At 38.5% G+C, this 17,723-nt stretch overlaps 2 protein-coding genes across 4 annotated transcripts; both read left to right on the forward strand.

Moving 5' to 3' along the window:
- The first annotated feature begins 66 nt into the window (after positions 1-66).
- Positions 67-7,471, forward strand: qng1 (Q-nucleotide N-glycosylase 1). 3 transcript variants are annotated; one of them, XM_028034712.1, is made up of 8 exons: positions 67-274; positions 581-632; positions 1,779-1,972; positions 2,766-2,913; positions 4,042-4,154; positions 5,126-5,269; positions 5,912-6,107; positions 6,893-7,471. In XM_028034712.1, the coding sequence occupies exons 3-8, from the start codon at positions 1,784-1,786 to the stop codon at positions 7,120-7,122; spliced, it is 1,020 nt and encodes a 339-aa protein (XP_027890513.1). In that variant the 5' UTR covers positions 67-274; positions 581-632; positions 1,779-1,783; the 3' UTR covers positions 7,123-7,471. The 3 variants fall into 3 exon arrangements, with proteins under 3 accessions (XP_027890513.1, XP_027890512.1, XP_027890514.1); XM_028034711.1 differs by lacking the exon at positions 581-632 and having other exon boundaries at positions 68-274; XM_028034713.1 differs by lacking the exons at positions 581-632; positions 1,779-1,972; positions 2,766-2,913 and having other exon boundaries at positions 76-274.
- Positions 7,472-7,585: 114 nt separating this feature from the next.
- LOC114155050 (kinesin-like protein KIF27) lies at positions 7,586-17,440 on the forward strand. Its single transcript, XM_028034714.1, has 15 exons — positions 7,586-8,388; positions 9,027-9,221; positions 10,653-11,665; positions 11,794-11,937; positions 12,065-12,241; positions 12,338-12,558; positions 12,960-13,078; positions 13,217-13,336; positions 13,634-13,821; positions 14,254-14,313; positions 14,434-14,604; positions 14,695-14,886; positions 14,966-15,193; positions 15,930-16,128; positions 16,222-17,440. The coding sequence occupies exons 1-15, from the start codon at positions 8,088-8,090 to the stop codon at positions 16,794-16,796; spliced, it is 3,903 nt and encodes a 1,300-aa protein (XP_027890515.1). The 5' UTR covers positions 7,586-8,087; the 3' UTR covers positions 16,797-17,440.
- Positions 17,441-17,723: the final 283 nt, after the last annotated feature.

A 17,723-nucleotide genomic window follows, 5' to 3' on the forward strand; every position in this document is an offset into this window, starting at 1 on the left:
AAAAAAAACACGAACTTCAGATTTTGTTTTTCTTTTTAGTTCTATGTAGCTCCCTTTGTTTAGTTGTGACATCTCGGCGATGGCGGCAGACTGCTTCTGCGCATGCTCATAAGATTTCCCGCCTTACCGTTCTGATTGGTAGACTGTTGTGAATCTTAAAGAGTGATTGGTCAGCAGCTGAAAACCCGGTAGTACAAAGAAGTTTATACGGTTTTTTTATCCTTGCAGGAGCCACGCAGCTATACTTTGCGTATAAACAAGCTACAGTTGAACAGTAAGTTTGGAAAGAAAATAATTTGTGTTTATAGTTTGAAATGCTACGGATAGATCATACCGTAGCAAAAGTCAAAGCTGACATGAAGGCTCGATCTGTTGATGTACTTTGCCCTTCCAGGTGTTTATCGCATGCTTATATCTCTTCATACAAAAAATTTAATTAATTACAATTACTAACCAAATTGAAAAAATATTGTTACAAAAGTATTCATATCAATCTTTTAAACAGTTTGTTTCATTCTCATAAAATAAAAAAATTAAAAGTGTGGCACAATAAGTGTCAATTAGCCTCTTTAATTTACAGGACTTAGAATAAAAACCAGTACAGCCGTCTGTCTTCGAAAGAACACAAACTGGTAAATAAAATCTACCTCGTGTGTAACTTAATTTTTAAACCTTAAAGTATATAGATATAAAGTATATAGATATATACTTTATGTATATAAATATATAAAAATGAGCATCATTGTGCAAATGCAGCAATGATGATGAGCAGGACACCTATAATAATTATTCTACAGGGTGATGGCATATGGCAGGAAAGATTTCCTGTATCTGTCAAACAACAGAGTTGTAGCAGTCTGTCCAGTGTGCAGTGGATGTCCAGTCCAGGTTGTCCATGATGGATGACAGCTTCTTCAGTGTCTCTGACTCTGCTGCTGCTATGAAAAATGTAATGCTGGAAGCAACTGACTGATAGATCTCCAATACCAATAAGGAAATCTTTGTAAAGTTGCTGTAGGTGGCAATTAAGGCATATTCCTTCTCCTGAAGTCTATCACTATCCCTATGGCCTTGCTGATGCTCACCCTCAGGTGGTTCAATCCCTTGACAAGACTTGGAAATTTCTGTTCAGACATTATCTATTTAGTTTAACTTAACTTGAGCTACTTCACCAAGAAGAAAGGTTTACAGAAACCATCTCAAGATGTGCAATGCGATGCATCTGGAGGGCTGAGGGCACATGAGAGACTAACTAATCAATCAGTCACCTTTATTTATTCCATTAGGTAGATTTGGTTGAGTGACTCAGCATTCCTGCCACACAGGGAACTTTACATCGACACACAATAAATATACTGTAGATATAACATGATTTAAAATGGCCCAGTGACCAATACTTTAAAATAAGAAAATACAAAAAGATTTATATCTGGAAAAATCCCGATACCTACGCCGGATACACCTGGCCAATAATATATATAATATGATCAACTTATCTTTGTTTACATTTATTTATTAAAATTGCTTTCAAGTGGCACTTGTTTAAAAGGTTATTAAATGTTTTGGTATGAAAAGGGCTTGTATGCTGGGAATTAAATTCTTCTCAATTCACGTGATAATTGAAGCTGCACCTAAAGTCAGCCATATACAGTATGGCCAACAATTCCAAACCTTTAAGAAGCATAATATACTTTATCATCTTTAAATTTAGCTGTTGAGAATTCAAAGCTTTTCATTGAATATCAGATGTGGTTTTTTCTGTTTTATTTCTGCACCAGTTATTATGGAGAAGCCTCTCCTTCCCAGAGAGTCTGGGCAGTTTGTGGCCGAGCGAAGCCGAGACGTGTTAATCAGGGACACGGGAGTCCAGAAGGTAGCAGAGATGCTCTACAATCTCAGACGCAGTGACGCCCTGACTGCCAGTGGCTGGAAGGTGGCCAATCCCCTGGCTCCGGCATCCACCTCTGATCAGGGGAGTTTCTCAGCACCGCAAGGCTGAATTATTTTTACCCCAGTGCAAAAGCAGCAAATCACTTGGTTGGACAGTTGGGTTTAAAGGAAGGCAATAAAAGAGTTAATACATTTTTTGATTTTGGAGAAAGGTGATACGGATGAAATGTTGAATGAAAAAAATATGATTACGCAAATAACTGCAGTTGAAGGTTTAGAGCTCAAAAATAAATAAAAAAATATCGAAATGTTCAAACAGCACAAGTTACTTTTTTGAAGAAGATTCTACATTTGTTCTATGAGATTTAAGTTGGGCTCTTATTCATAAAATAAGATATTTTTTTCATTTGAGTTATAAGAAGAAAATGGTATCAAAATAAAAAATGTTAAGTATATGATTATTTGGTTCATCAATATAGATTATTGCTTATTTCCAGTTACTATTGATAAAGTGTAACTTTTAGACACTTGTAAGAAAGACACTTGACTCCAATAATTTGGGTTCTCTTGAAATAATTCATCCTGAAACACCATTATCACTTAGAATATTGCTTAACAATAAACATTATTAGATTTAGACTTTTGTTTGTTTCATTTAATGCAACAAATAACACATTTAAAATCTGGGAAAAATATGAAGTGTTTTTACTAAATTCCTTAGCGTTGCTTAAAACTAAGCAGTTTTTTTTTTTTTTACTTTTTCAATGTCTTTCATGTAGAACTTTGTAAACAACCTTACAGACAGCACAAAAACTGATTATTTATTGAAAGGTTTATGTTGTGTTTTTGCTTATGGTGTTTTATAAACCCTGCAGGCGTCAAACTGGGTTTTCGTGGTGAATACCATGAACTTCTCCTTTTGGCCTGACAACGAAGCTCAGCAGTGTAAGGTGACCTATAAAGGCACCACTTACACAGGCTACATGACTCTGTGTGCTGCCATCACCAGAGCCATGGAGGAAGGTGAGACCACTTGCATACATCATGCACTGTACTTTCAGTATTTACCGTTTTGATCAGGAAGAAAGAGAGCGTCTTCCTTTCTACGCTGACAGAGAGTTGTGCATGAATGCAGGATGAGGATAATTAATGGGGATTTTTTTTGTCAGATCTCTGTCCGCCCCACACTGCTGATTTTTTTTTTTTAATCTCTGCTTTTGCAAACTTTGGGAGGTTTGGTTGGAATTTTTCTCCCTTCATTTGCAACCACCTTCAGAGTTTAACTTCTGGCAAACTCTAGCTCTTCCCATTATGCAAACATCGATACAGAAATATGGACAGAAAAACACAACATGTATACATAAACAGAGACACAAGTGCATTAAAACGCGCACACATAGTAAGCAACACCAGCTAATACATTTGAGATTAAAGTCTTTATTCACTATTTGTTTGATAAATCACAATTACAAAAATTGCGTGAGCTACTTCTATGAATTTGTCTTTTAATTTGTATTTCTCCACCTGTCATCTATATAGATGTGAAGGCCTGAAATTACATGCTATCTCTTGTCATGTAGTTTAATACATTTATTATATATTAGCTCTAATATCCCACTGATGGAGAGTAAATCTGCCCTACCACTGTCAGGGACCCAGACCCACCAAACGTGTGATTGAAAATGTCTAAACAGTGAGCCACTGACAGAAAATGCTGTAACTGTGTCATAATACATGACAATGTGGCCTTTTCCATTATGTGTTTCTTTTTTGGTTCCTTATTCTCAAGAGACAAGGAGAAAATTGTGGCTTTATTATTGTCACTTTTTGTCTGTGTGCCCTTTGTGAGTTCGGAGTTCGAGGAAATTGCTGGTGGCTCTGCATGAGCCTGATCATCATTTATAATTAGCAAGAACGGCTCCGGATATGAATCAGTTATGTCTCGTGTGGAATACCGCTCTCAAAGTGTTGTCGCTGTGCCCTTTATATGTGTAACAGCTGCTATCAGAGAAGCACAGGTAGTCTTGGCCAGAGTTTGCTTCTGAAAATATGAGATCAGAACAAATCATTTTAGTTTATTCTTTTCTGTACTGCACATTAAAAACCAGAATTATTATTAATAATAATAATAATTCCACTCTGTTCTCCTAGGTGTACCCATCACTGATCCCAAGTACTTTTCCCAGATGAGTGTGGAGGAGTTGGGAAAAGTTCTCCGATCAGACAATGAGACAGCCATGCCGATGCTTCAGGAACGCCACCAGGTTCTACTTTTATCCTCCACATTTCCAGTTCATTTTATATAAAATGGATGCTCATTTTATATACTTGTATAGCAGAGCAAAAAAAGTGCCCATTTTGTCCTCCAGCAGCATAAGCAAATAGCAGCCTAAGTACAGAGATAGCTCAGGATAATCAAAGTGAGAATAACTATAAGCTTTATCAATGAGGAATGTTTTAAGCTTAGTCTTAAAAGTAGACAGGGTGTCTGCCTCACAGACTAAAACTGGGAGCTGGTTCCACAGGAGAGGAGCCTGATAAGTAAAGGATCTGCCTCCCAATGTTCTTTTAGAAATCCTAGAAACAGCAGTAAAGAGAGTGAAAGGCTCTGCTAGGAACATATGGAAGAATCAGATCTCTGGTGTATGAGGGAGCTTGATTCTTATTGGCTTTATATGTGAGTAGGATAATCTTAAATTTCATTCTAGATTTAACAGGGAGCCAATGAAGTTAAGCTTAATAGAAGAAAAATATTATTTTTAAAATTTTCATCAGAACTTTTGCTGCAAGGTTTGGACCAGCTGAAAGCCTTTAACTAAATATTTTGGACTTCCTGTAAATAGTTTTAATAGTTCAGACTTTAAGTAACGAAAGGATCAGCTGGTTTCTCAGCATCATTCTGACAGGATATTTCTAAGTCCTGGACCCTTAATATGGGATTTAAATGACATGTCGTGGTCAAAAATAACTCAGAGGTTCTTTACTTTATTACTGATTATCAACTTGTTTGTGAAAGGCCGCTTCTATCTTGTTTGAATTTAAAAACATAAAACGAATGTCTTTAAAAACTAATTTCATACTGGAAAATATGATTCACTTGAAAATATTTTTCATCATCATTATTTATCAAGCTTCTTTTATTACATGCACGTCACTTACTTTATAAAGAGAAGATGAAAATGTGCAGTTCATCTCCTGCTCATCATGGGTGTTGAATTCGAATCTTCCTTCCAAGGTCCTGACCGAGGGTGGGCGCGTGCTGCTGGAGCACGGAGGAAGTTTCCGTAGTTTTATCAGCCAAGCAGGAAACGATGCTCAGAAGATGGTGGAGCTGATCGTGGAGAAAATCCCGTCTTACAGGGATGAAGCTACATATGAGGTCAGAGGGCCAAATGAATAGAGTAATGTCTAAATGTATGGAAAGACTGCAAAGATATTTTATAAGTATCAACTGTTACTAAAGCATCTCTACAGGTCTTGCTTTAGTCATGGCATCTTGAGGGTTAGCGGCTTTCCTTTGGATACTGAACTTTTTAAATTTTTAATTATGGAGTTCATCCCAGTGTGCAAATTTATACTACATTTAGTCTGAAAATTACGGCATTCTCAATATGTGATGTACATTACTGTACTCCATGTCAACACTAAGTGATTAATTACTTAATTACACTTCGAACCTGTAAATTGTCACTTGAAACACCTTGAGTAGCCTCTGTTGGAGGACTTTGAATAAATTTTAGCATGAGAGTTCCCCCTACTGGACAAAACCAGCATCACAGCTGTGTAATCATCTGACAAAAAGTGGCAAAAGGGATTACAATAAGTGCAAAAAAATGCAACAAGTTTTTTTTTTTTTTTTAGCATATTTGCTTTATTTGGTAACTTTACAATATTACGAAAAATGAAGCAAAATTAAATGCTATTTACAAACCAATAATTTACCAAAAAATGAATAGTCTGAAGCCAATAGTCGGAAACTCATTGTTAATGAATCGGTTTTTGTGTTAATCTGCTGTTTAAGGGCAAAAAAATCTCTTTCAACAAGCGAGCCCAGATCCTGGTGGCAGATTTCTGGGCAGTGATGGAGACCAGAGGAGAAGGGTACATCATCAACATGGACTGTCTCACCATGTTTGCAGACTACAGGGTTCCTCAGGCGCTTGTCTATTTAGGAGTGTTGCAATACTCTGATGCACTGATGGAGGCACTAAAGAACGGTGAGGGACCGAGCATGTGTTTTCCTATATGGAGCCTTGAAAAAGTATTCATACTATTTTCACTTTTTTACATTCTATCATTTTTAAGACAATGAGTTTTAAGATTTTTCTGACTAGCCAGCACAAAGTTGCACATAATTGTGAATTGTAAGGAAAACTCGATATGGTTTTCAAAAGATTCTTGAAGGTTTTTCTCAATTTTCTTTAAAAATATCCTAAGTTCACTCGGGTTAGTTTAATAGAATCTCTGAGAAATAACTTGATTTTGTTTATTTCCGGTACTGGACTACTGAAGAAAAGAGGTGTTAGCTTTAGTTTTCTGCTGTACTAAGTGTTTTCCATGCAGGCTAGAAAGTTACTTTTAAGTCTTATTTGACCAGAGCACCTTCTTCCATGTGTTTGCATAGCTTTCTCTTGACAAATGTTTTCTTACGTTCCCACAACGGCTAGGTTTGAGGAGGGTGCAACTAGTAGTTCTCCTGTCTACAGATTATCCCACCTGAGCTGTGAATAACTGCAGCTCCTCCAGATTTACCATTACTTTGCTGCCACACACACATAACACTTTTCAGATTTGTATTTGTAAAAGAGCCCTTATAAAGACATCATTGTTCTTTCAGTTCATGTCTATGCACGGCATTGTGTTGATTTGTTTTATAAAATTTTAATAAAGTAATTTCAGTTTTATAGTTATGATGTAACAGTTTGAAAAGGTTCAAAGGTAAGAATGCTTTTTAAAGCCAATGTAAGCCAATCTAAAAATCAGCGGGTGTGATCTGTCTCAGGTGAGCTGCTGCCTTCAGGGGACCGAAGAGAAGTCGAGATCCGAGGATGTTCCATTTGGTCCGTGGAGCTGATCAAGGAAAGACTGCATAAGATGGTACAGGAGACGGACGGAAACGTCTGTAACATCAATTCTGCTATCATTGACTTCTACCTTTGGCCCTTCGCTAAGCAGCACCACAAAGAGATGACCCACATTCCCATTCACCATACACGCTGTATTTACTACTGACAGACTGCAAGCAGAACATACAGAATGTTTCCTGCTTACTGATGGCTTTCCTTGCGAAGAAACCAAACATGGTGGTGATTCTATGAAGCAATCGTCAGTGTGCAGTTAATGACAATGTTTGCACAACAAATCTGTTGTATTAACCATCCTGTTTTAGCTAAGCAAGTGATTACATTATGCTATTACATTATGCATGTTTTGTAATGTCTAGTTAGTATGGAGTTGAATTTGTGACCTTTAACATCCAGATGGCAAAAAATTATGTTTTTGTTTTTGTTTTTTGTCTAGTCCTTTTTTGCTACCGTTAAAAATCATGTGACTGTGCTTCATGTTAAACTGTCCAAAGCTGCGTGTATGTGTACAGTGATTTTTTCCACTAAATCCAGAAAAAGAAATGACATTACTTCTGTCTTCTACCAATTAGTTTTACAACCGATTTTAAGAATTTATCTATGACCTTCAAGGCTCACTCTGACCTGTATCTCATGTGTCCTTTGTTGAAACCTGAAGTCATCAGCCAAAGCACTACTGGCTCTTCTACCACAATCTTTTTTTGAGAATTCCAAAAGATTTAATTATTACTTATTTATTTAGGCTAGTTTTATGAAATTAATCAATTCAGTACTTTAAATATTCAGTAGATGGCGCCGTTGCCCTCGCGGCAGCTGTCCAGTACCATCTTTGAACGCCTCTTCCGGTTTTTGGCTCCTGCGTCACAGTGTCGTCGGTCGCCCGGGCAACCCAAATCGACAACAAACCTTAAGAGGTGAAGTTACCAGAAACTACAGAGAAAACGACCACGAGAGTTAAAACACGGGCTATGTTAAATTTGTTTTTCTTCGAGTAGCTAACAGTGAATTAGCAATTAACTATTTCGAAACCAGAGTTTTGAAGCATCTCAGAGGTTAGATGTGAGCAAAAAAAAAGTTAAACCCTGTGTAAGTTCATTGGTCTGTTACGGCCTCATGAGTGAGGTCTGTGTCCGGGTGGCGGTCCGTATCCGTCCCCTGCTCCGCAAAGAGCTCCTCCATCAGCATCAAGTGTGCGTCCGGGTGGTCCCCTCGGGCTCCGGGCAGGTGAGTCTCGGCTCGGACCGCCTTTTCTCTTTCGACCACGCGTTCGGACCGACAGCCAGCCAGGATGAAGTGTACGAGTCTTGCGTCCAGCCCCTGGTGGAGTCTCTGCTGGACGGATACAACGCTACGGTGTTTTGTTACGGACAGACTGGGTCTGGCAAGACGTACACACTGGGCGGGGGGAGCAAAGGCAAGTTATTAAAAAAGTTTATTTATTTCAATTGAAAGAAAAACGTAATATAAATTTATTACACATAGTGCTTTTGTATGCATTATTTATTGGCTGTTTATTTGATAATGGCTTACAGCTAACGAAAACACAACAAATACTTTCTCAAATAAACTATTAAATAAGATATTTGATACAGAAATTTGATACAGTAATCATGGAGGAGACTGCATACTTGACAGATGTCCAGCAAATAGTCACTAATAACTCTCACTAGGCGGGTAAGCCACAAAAAAAGACTCCTGAGTTTTTCCATGAAACACAGCGTTGAAACAATAATTTCTCTAAAAGGAGAAACCTAGGTTAGAGAAACTCAAACCTAGGTTTTTATTAGCTCTAAGCCATTATCAAGCTTAAGAGTATCAGTTATGAGTAAAAACTTGAGATATATCCCAGTGTGGAATGAAAAAATTTTTTTTGACTGAAGTAAAATTTACTTTATGATTATTTTTTAATAAATAGGATATAGCCTGTATGTCTTTTTATGATTAACACTTTAACAAAAAATAAATAAAACCAAAAACTGTGTCATATTTCTGATTCTTTCAGACAAAATATTCTAATTGAATCTTTGTCTATATTTTGAAACCTTCTTGCAGATGAAGGAGGAATTATTGACTGTGTAGCTCAGGATGTGTTTTTGTTGCTGGCAAAGCGGAAGAACGATGATAACATTGAGGCAACGGTGCGGGTTTCATACATGGAGCTGTACAGAGAGGAACTACGGGACCTGTTGGACATGAACACCAATCATAAAGAACTTGTCATCAGAGACGATGAAAAGGGGAACACAGGTAAAAAATTATTTTAAATATGGCAAAAAAATGAATGCATTCATGGAAAGATGACAGACTCATCTGGTTCAACGATTTTGTGTGCATTGACATGAATTCATCCGACTTTTACCTGGTTGTAAAATTGATTAAATTCAACAGCCAGTAAACAAAAACACACAAAAGATTTACATACTGTGATATTAAAAACAGAAATTTTGGCAGCTTGTTGGTTTGAAAAAAACGAGTGTTTGTTAATAGAATAGAATAGAATTACTTTATTCATCCCAGCAGGGAAATTATTTCGCAGTTACAGCAGCATAGAGACAAGATACACAACAACCACCACTGAGTAGCAATTGTAGACAAAATAAGAATAAAATACAACATGCTGTCAATATAAAAAGCAGCTTAGAGCAGACCTTGCAAAGATTCAAAAAATGCAGATACAGTATGTATATGTAAATATATGTACAGCAAGTGTGCCACAGTGCAGTTGTGCAAAATTGGACTGATTAGTGCAGAACAATGATTTAGCTTTTATTGTACAGTGAGATGGCATGTGGCAGGAAGGATTTCCTGTATCTGTCTCTACGACAGCGGAGCTGGAGCAGCCTATGTGTGAAGGTGCTCCGCTGTCTGTCCACTATGTTGTGGAGAGGGTGCTGTTTATTGTCCATAATAGACAGAACCTTCTTCATTGTCCTCCTCTCCACCACAGTTTCCAGGGACTCCAGCCTTAGTCCCAGTACAGAGCCAGCTTTCCTGATGATTTTGTCTAGTCTATTAGAGTCGCTGGCTCTGATGCTGCTTCCCCAACACACAGCAGCAAAAAGATGGCAACATCTTCTGTTAACAGAATATCAGTGAGGAAAGAGCCAAAAACCCAAGGAATTCCACAAAGTCCATATCCCAGATTTCACAGGCATCACTTGCTGAATGTTAAAGGTAATCTGTCATCTGCTAAAGGTTTACCTAACCCTGGTCATAAAGCTGGACAATGAAATACGCCCACAGAGGACCCTATGCAGTCTGTGCATTTGTTGCTCTAAATGCGCGTCTACAAGCTATTAAATCATGGGGTACACTTGGTGTTTTGCCATCATCTTTTCAATTTTTTAGTTATTGTTTTGAAATTACATTTATAACATTTTTTTAATTGCTCTGCTGTTTAGCCATTTACTGCATGGGTTTGTTTAAGCGTGTTTCCCTTCTCACCTTCCTCCAAAACACATTGATTTATTGATTGATTTGTTGTTTATTTTCATATAATGAAATGTAACTAATTTTGCAGCCTGGTTAAGGCCCGGGCGTGCTTTGTTTTTATTTTAGCTGTAGAAGGTAGACAGTTCTTCCTGGCAGTAATACCCTTATTCTATCACCTTCAGTTCACAGACTGTGCTAGTCTCATTAGTTAAAACCGTCTTATTTCCTTTTTTTGACTGTTTTCAGTTGTGATTGGTGCCAGAGAGATGGTTGTCACATCAGCTGAAGAGCTGCTCGGTGCCGTGGAGATGGGAAACGCCCTGCGTCACACTGGTGCAACGGGAATGAATGAGCACTCCAGTCGCTCTAATGTGATCCTCACTCTTCAGGTCCACATCCGTTCTTACAGCAACAAGAACCCATCCTTAAAGACTGTGCGCTCGTCCAAACTCTGCCTGGTGGACCTGGCAGGCTCAGAACGAGCTAGCAAAACTGGAAACACTGGAGCTCAATTCAAAGAGTCTGCACTCATCAATACTGGCCTGCTTGCCCTTGGTAATGTTATTCGCGCCCTCTCCGACCGTGGGCGAAGTCGTCGCGGCAACGGTTGCAGCAGTCCGCATGTACCGTACCGTGATGCCAAGATCACTCGACTCCTCCGGGACTCACTGGGAGGCAACGCCCACACAGTGATGGTGGCCTGTGTGAGCCCGTCCCACCACTTCATTGCGGAGACTTTGAATGTTCTTCAGTTCGCCTCCAAGGCCCGTCACATCCGCAACTGTCCAGGACCAGCGGTCTCTCTAACAGATGTTAAATCAGATCCTAAAGCCTGCCAACCCGCCGAGACTCGATTGGAGGAGCTGGAGTATGAAGTTCAGACACTGAGAGAGCTTCTGAAGGAGAAGGAGAAGGACATGAAGGAGATGGAAAAGGAGAAAGCAAGGGGCGGAGGTGGAGATGGGGATGGTTTCAAACAGCCCAGTCAGATTACAGCGTCCACACTGGATAAGAGGCTGAACCAAGACACAGCTGCACAGTATCTGTTCTTGGCAAAGGAAGCAGCATATTTGCTTGCAGATATGTTCAAAGCATTTCCAAGTGTTATGTTCACGCAGAGACTGCAAGAATGGCAGGAGAGACTGGCAGCTGTCAGCCAGTCACATCATACAAGTAGTATAGACTGTTCAGAGGGGGCTGGAGACCTCCAGCTCCATGTAACCGCTTTAAACCTGAGAGAAGAACTCCGCCAGTGTCAGGTAAAAAGAAAAAAGGGAATTGGTTTAGTTACATTTAAAGTGTGCATGTGCATTTTAAATGTGATAATATTTTATTAATAGTCCACTCCTTAAAGTAATAAATGCTAAGTTTTTTTCTCTTTCCATAGGAAGCCCTCCAAGAAAAAGAGCAACTTCTGGAGCAAAAAGATGAAGAATTGAGACAGATTCAAAGAGAAGTTGAGAAACTGCTTGAAGAGAAAAGAAACCAAGTTTTAGCTTCAGAGGAAGAGAAGGAACATTCTCGAATACTAGTGAGATGAATGAACAGAGAGTTGAATACAGTGCCTTCTTGTATTTCAAGGATTTTTTTTTTGTCCAAAGATCCTTTTGACAATAAAAAAATTTCATCTACATACATATTTTTGTATTAATTTTCAGACTGAACAACTGGTGAGTCAGCAGATTCTGATTGATCGCCTTCGCAGCAGCCTCGTGGCTGTTCGTGGGATGACTCCAGGGTCAACCGAAGAAGCAATGCCTTCTGGGAACTCATGCACAAGACCCCAGAGTGTCCCTCTAATCACACACAGCTTGCTACACAGGCCATCCAGAAAGGTATGACATTTAATCCTGAATGGATATGGGTGTGTGTTTTATCTGTTGCATGTACCATGTCTATATATAATTTTGTTTGATTTGATGTGTTTGTAGATTCACTCCAGTCCACCCACCTATTCACTGGAGAGGGTGATGACAGCTTTTAGGATGCGTGGTCATCTCCTTCTGGCTGAAATCGAGGAAAAAGATGAGGTCTACTGTCCATTCATTACACAACAGGCCAAAAGCAAGGAAAGAATTCAAAATAATCATGAGGAGGAGACAAAAGAGAAGGACGCAGGAATGGAAAGATCTTCGTGCAGGAAAGAATTTAGGTGAGAGCCTTTACTATAGAACTTTTTATACAGTTTACCATATAAAGATCAATAACTAATTATAGTTACAGGTACTATGCCTAGGAGTGAGGGTGTTATTAATACCCCTTTTTTCCAGTAAGTAAAAAAAGGGAAAATCGTTGTTTGATTGAATTAGTATCACAGTATCAATGTGTGTAAACATTGCAGACACACTGGGTCCCTGGTTGGATGAACAAAATTGTGGATCATATAACTTTCTGGTGCACTCACTTAAAACTCTACTGGCCAACAGTAATATTTTTGGCCACTTTAATGGAATTTTACTTTCAACATGTTTTACGGGACAATTTGGTCTGCAGCTTTCTCTAAAAGCATCAAATTAATCTGAATTTTCTATTAATATTATTTTGTTATTTTAGGCTTCCTTTAAATCGAACCTGGACAAGCTGGGAAAAGAGACTACTACTGAAACCCAAAAGCACTACACCGGAAATGTATGACGGAAAAACAGCAGTACCAGAGTCTTATTTGGTCAAAGGTACTCTTTACATGTTCATTATTTTACATTCATTCAGCTTGCATAGTTTATGCCATCCTCTCATTTCTGATTTCTCTGCTTAACTATCCCGTTGACATAAACTGTACCCAGAAGTTGTTTCCTTTTCCAATTTATCGGACATAAAAGAAAACCCTGTGAAGAAGGTAAGGCGAGCCAACATTGTTGAAAGAAGAATCCATGAACTGATGGTCAGCATGCGCTTAAAGGAGGAGCTTATCAAAGAACTTGACAAAACTGGTGAGTTAACATGGTTTCATGTTGCTGTATGCAGAGAAATGGAACAAAAGGTTCCAATAGGTTTGAAATTGAACTCATCTGGGATTTATTAAGTCTCCAAAGGTTTGATTAGTACTTCAAGGTTAACGCTGACTCAGACACACTATCAGGAAGTAAATAAGATGAACTCGATGTCAATTACATTGTTTTTAAAGAAAATTATGTAAACTGGACATGTTTAACTAGATTTATAAGTTAACGTTTCTTTTAATAACATAAATAAACCTGAAAATCAGCATAGTTATTTCTTACCAACAGAAAGAAAAATCCAAGCAGTAGACAGAGGTGAAACGGGAAACGTGTTGGAGAGACTCTCCATGCAGAGCCAGCAGATCCGAGTCGAGGTTTACCACAGCCTGCAGAGCATGAGGCTGGAGAGAGCCAAGCTACAGAGCAGCCTCAGGGAGCTGGACGAGACCAACCACAGAAAACCCCATCAAAACAGGGTCAGAACAAAATAACAAAACACGGTGACTGAACATGGCAAAGAACTTCACTTCATTTAAATATACCTATTCCTGTCCAAATGTAGCATTTCAATTGGGGAAAATTCCTTAAAAAATAAAGTTAATGTGGATTTTTAAGATAATCAAAGATAATTTCAGAACATTAATTAGGTCAGACAAATAATATTAAATAAAAAGGCACTGTATTTTTTCGGTTGATGAGAATAACTTTTATTCAATTTTTTTTATCAGTATTTTTAAGTAATTATTCATTAGGCGTTTAAGAGTTTTATAGTTTGTTTTATTAACCAAGAATTTCATTTTCTCATAATTTAAAATACAAAACCACTTAATTTTTGCAGGCCATCATTGCATCGTGGTGTAATGATCACCGTTTTTCTTAATTGAAGTATTTTGTGTTCTTGTGTTCAGGGACAAAGTTTAAAGAGTTCATCTGTTCCTGAAAACTTTCCCATGGAAACAAAGAGAATGGTAAAGTATTAAACAGACATTATTTGTTCTTAGACACAATTATCTTCTTGTAAGATAAAGCAGAAGTTTATCTTCTTTTGTCATCTTTCTTTCTTTCGCCCTTGCATTTCCTTAATATAGCTCCATGGCAGTAGTTGGCCTGAAGAAGAAGAGGAAAGGGCCATTCATAAGAGAGCAGAGCTTCAGGAGCTGGGGGAGGAGCTGAAGAGGAAAGTGGAGGTGCTGCAGCACAGAGAGACCTGTGTCCAACAGAAAAACAAACTCCAGATCAAGATGCTGCAGTCCAGTCAGGTCGGCCTCTGCTTTCAGCACCATCCATTTGTAAAGTCAGTTTTCAAAGCTGGAATTGTTTCACTTTTAAATGTGTTCTCTGACTTCCAGGCTTTGAGTCGGGACTTGCTGCAAGTGTCTGTTCAGTTGGAGTCTGTGGAAGAGCAGCTTCAGAGTCAGAGCAGCGCGAGAAAGACCAGAATGGTTACAGTCAGGGAGCTGGAGAAAGAGAGAGACATGCTGAAGATGAAAAGAGACACTCTGGAAGCCCAGCTGAGGGACAACAGAGTGCTCTCTGTGGAGGTAAGACATTTCATGTTTTGATTTCTCTCTATGCTCCTTACATTATTTTTCATTTGTTTGATTTATGCCTGTTGTACAGGAGGAGCATTCCCTCCTCCAGCTGGAGGAAGCTGTTGAGGTTCTAGATGCAGCTCTTGAATTTAAAAACAACGCCATCCAGGAGCGGCAGAATCACCTGTTCGTCGGAAACTCACCTCTGCTCGAGTCCAAAGACACAGAACCCGCTCAGCACTGTGACATTACCAGGAAGCTGAAGAAGCTCTCATTACCTGAGGCCATAGAGCTGTTGATCAAATATTTCAACAAGGCAAGAGGAAATTATCTTCATCATATATTTAATTATCTTTACAAGTAAAATATTTAAGGCATAGACTGGGCTAAATGTCCTCCAACAGGGCTGTTTGACACCCTGCATCTCACTAAAATAAAATATCATACATATTAATTTACTTTAGTAATTCAGTAATAAATGTAAAAACAGAAATTGTGTTTATTTCTGCTAATTTTGAGGATTATAGCTTATAGCAGATGAAAATCCATATGCTGACTTAGCATATAGATTTATGGATGCAGTCTCTCACTGCATCCATAAGGAGAATATGTCACAAAAGGTCATTCCTAAAGAAGCTGGCTGTTCACAGAGCACTGTATACATTCACATTAATGGAAAGTTGAGTGGAAAGAAAAAGTATTTTTTAATAAAAGAGCCACCAGAATCAGAGATTACTGCATTTTAAATAGGATTGTGATGAAAAGCCTAATTCAAAGTCACGGGGAGAATCAAAAGTTGCAGACTGCTGCTAGAGTCTTCAAGAGCCTTTTAGCCACTCCTTAACTGTGTGTTGAGTTGTTTAACGCCTAAAATTCTGATTCTGGATAGATTTAAGATATGTTTTAACTTTCATGGACTGTCCTTACGGCATGCTGTTATTGTCCCAGCCTGTTTGTACGGGGTGTTTCTTTAATGCCTCAAATTTATATTAATTAATTCTGTCCTTTGCTTTGTTGTACTAAACCACCACTGTCGTCAACAACAACTCCAGGTCGTTTGTCTTCGAGAGGCAGAGCGTCGTCTACATATGCAGTGCGAAGAGCTGGAGCTTCATGTCAGCGAGCAGGAAGCAGCACTTAGGGAGATGGAGGCAGCCATGCAGCGTTTTGCTCTGGACGCAGACCGCAGGCTCACCCTGCAACACAGAGATCACCAAAACAATGTCCGGCTGCTACTACAGGAACTTAAAGGTGAGGATCCAGAGTATTTGTGATATTTTCTGTGAATTTTGCTATTTCGTTCATGTTTCCTTCTGTATCGTTCATGTGTTTCTGGTTATTTAGAGGGGATGTCAAGAGAGACACAACAAGCCATACAAGTCAGAGTCCAGCATCTGGAGAAAGAGTTGTTTTTCTACAAAAGCTCCAGTCGGCAGCTGAAGAAGAAGCTCAAAGAACTTCTAAGTGATGCTCCCCACAATGACAATCAGTCCTCACACACACAGGAGAGCAGAGAAAGGCAGGGCACTCACTTACCTTTCAGTGTGAATGAACCCAAAACACACTGTGAGGAGGAGGGAGAGACGACACACATTTCCACCACATACACAAAAATATATACAGAGGAAATAGAATCTAAACCAGTCAAGCCATCACTTTCTGTCGTCCAAGCACTCCCGAAGACAAAATTTTCTGAACACAGTCAGGCACTCACACTGTCCTATGAAAGGTACAGAAGAGGTCAGCCTGAGGTTAGTTTAGAAATGACACCTGTCAAACTGTGTCGCAGGGAGCTGAGGGAGATTTCTGCAGCTGACCTGCAGCTCCTTGGTGCTGCCACTAGGAGGCACCAATCTGTGGTTAATTCAAGCTCTGAGTCAATGATGGAGGATTCTATAGAAGTGCCCAGAAACACGTGATTCTGCTTTATTTTCTGTCTGCTCATTTCTGTGGCAGATTTTGAGTGGATAATATTAAAGGTTCTATTTTGTAGATGACTGATTTAAAAAAAATAAATGCACTAAATATGTTGTTCATTTGTTTGGTAAGATTTTACAATTTTCAAGTGAGATCATAAAACATTAAAAACGATAAAAATGTATTATCTAAAAAAATTAGTTTAATGTGTTTGGGTTGATTTCATATGAAAGTGAAAGTTTTTGTTTTAAAATATTATTTGTTACAATAAATTTCCAAATATTGAAAATAATTAAATATTGTACAGCACTACATATTAGAAGGAGGATTTGTTCCTTTGCGTTATTTGGGAGACATAATTACACGCTCTTGTCCAAAGCTGGATTTAAATGCTAAATGTGAAACACGTTTTTGTAAATGTGTTAAATTAGGTTAAGGAGGCAAAGCTCAGCACTTTTCAGATTATACTTCTCATATTATTGCCTTGTATTTATACAGTTAAAAGTCTCATAGTTACCACACATTATATGTTTTCCCTTCGTTTCACTATATAATTAGCCCTTCTTTTGATGCATTCCTAATGAAAACTTATGTATTTATGTTGATCTTTTATTTTGTACTAACTTATTAAAATCTGTAAGAATCATAATGGACTGTTTTGTCTTTTATGGGGTATTTCCACTTGGGGTTTGCAGATTCTCCCTATGCATGCATTGTTTTTTTCTGGGTATTCTGACTTAATTCCATAGTCCAAAAACATCGGGTTAATAGGTCTCTAAATTGTCCACAGCTGTGTGTGTATGTGTGTGCATGCTTGTCTGTCATGTGTGTCTCTATGTTACCCTGTGATGATGGACAACATATAGAGACTCATCACTGGTTAGATTTTGACAGCTGTCAACCTTTTAGAAATTCCCATTGGATGATTA

The sequence above is a fragment of the Xiphophorus couchianus genome, chromosome 12 (assembly GCF_001444195.1).
Source record: "Xiphophorus couchianus chromosome 12, X_couchianus-1.0, whole genome shotgun sequence".
Classification (NCBI taxonomy): domain Eukaryota; kingdom Metazoa; phylum Chordata; class Actinopteri; order Cyprinodontiformes; family Poeciliidae; genus Xiphophorus; species Xiphophorus couchianus.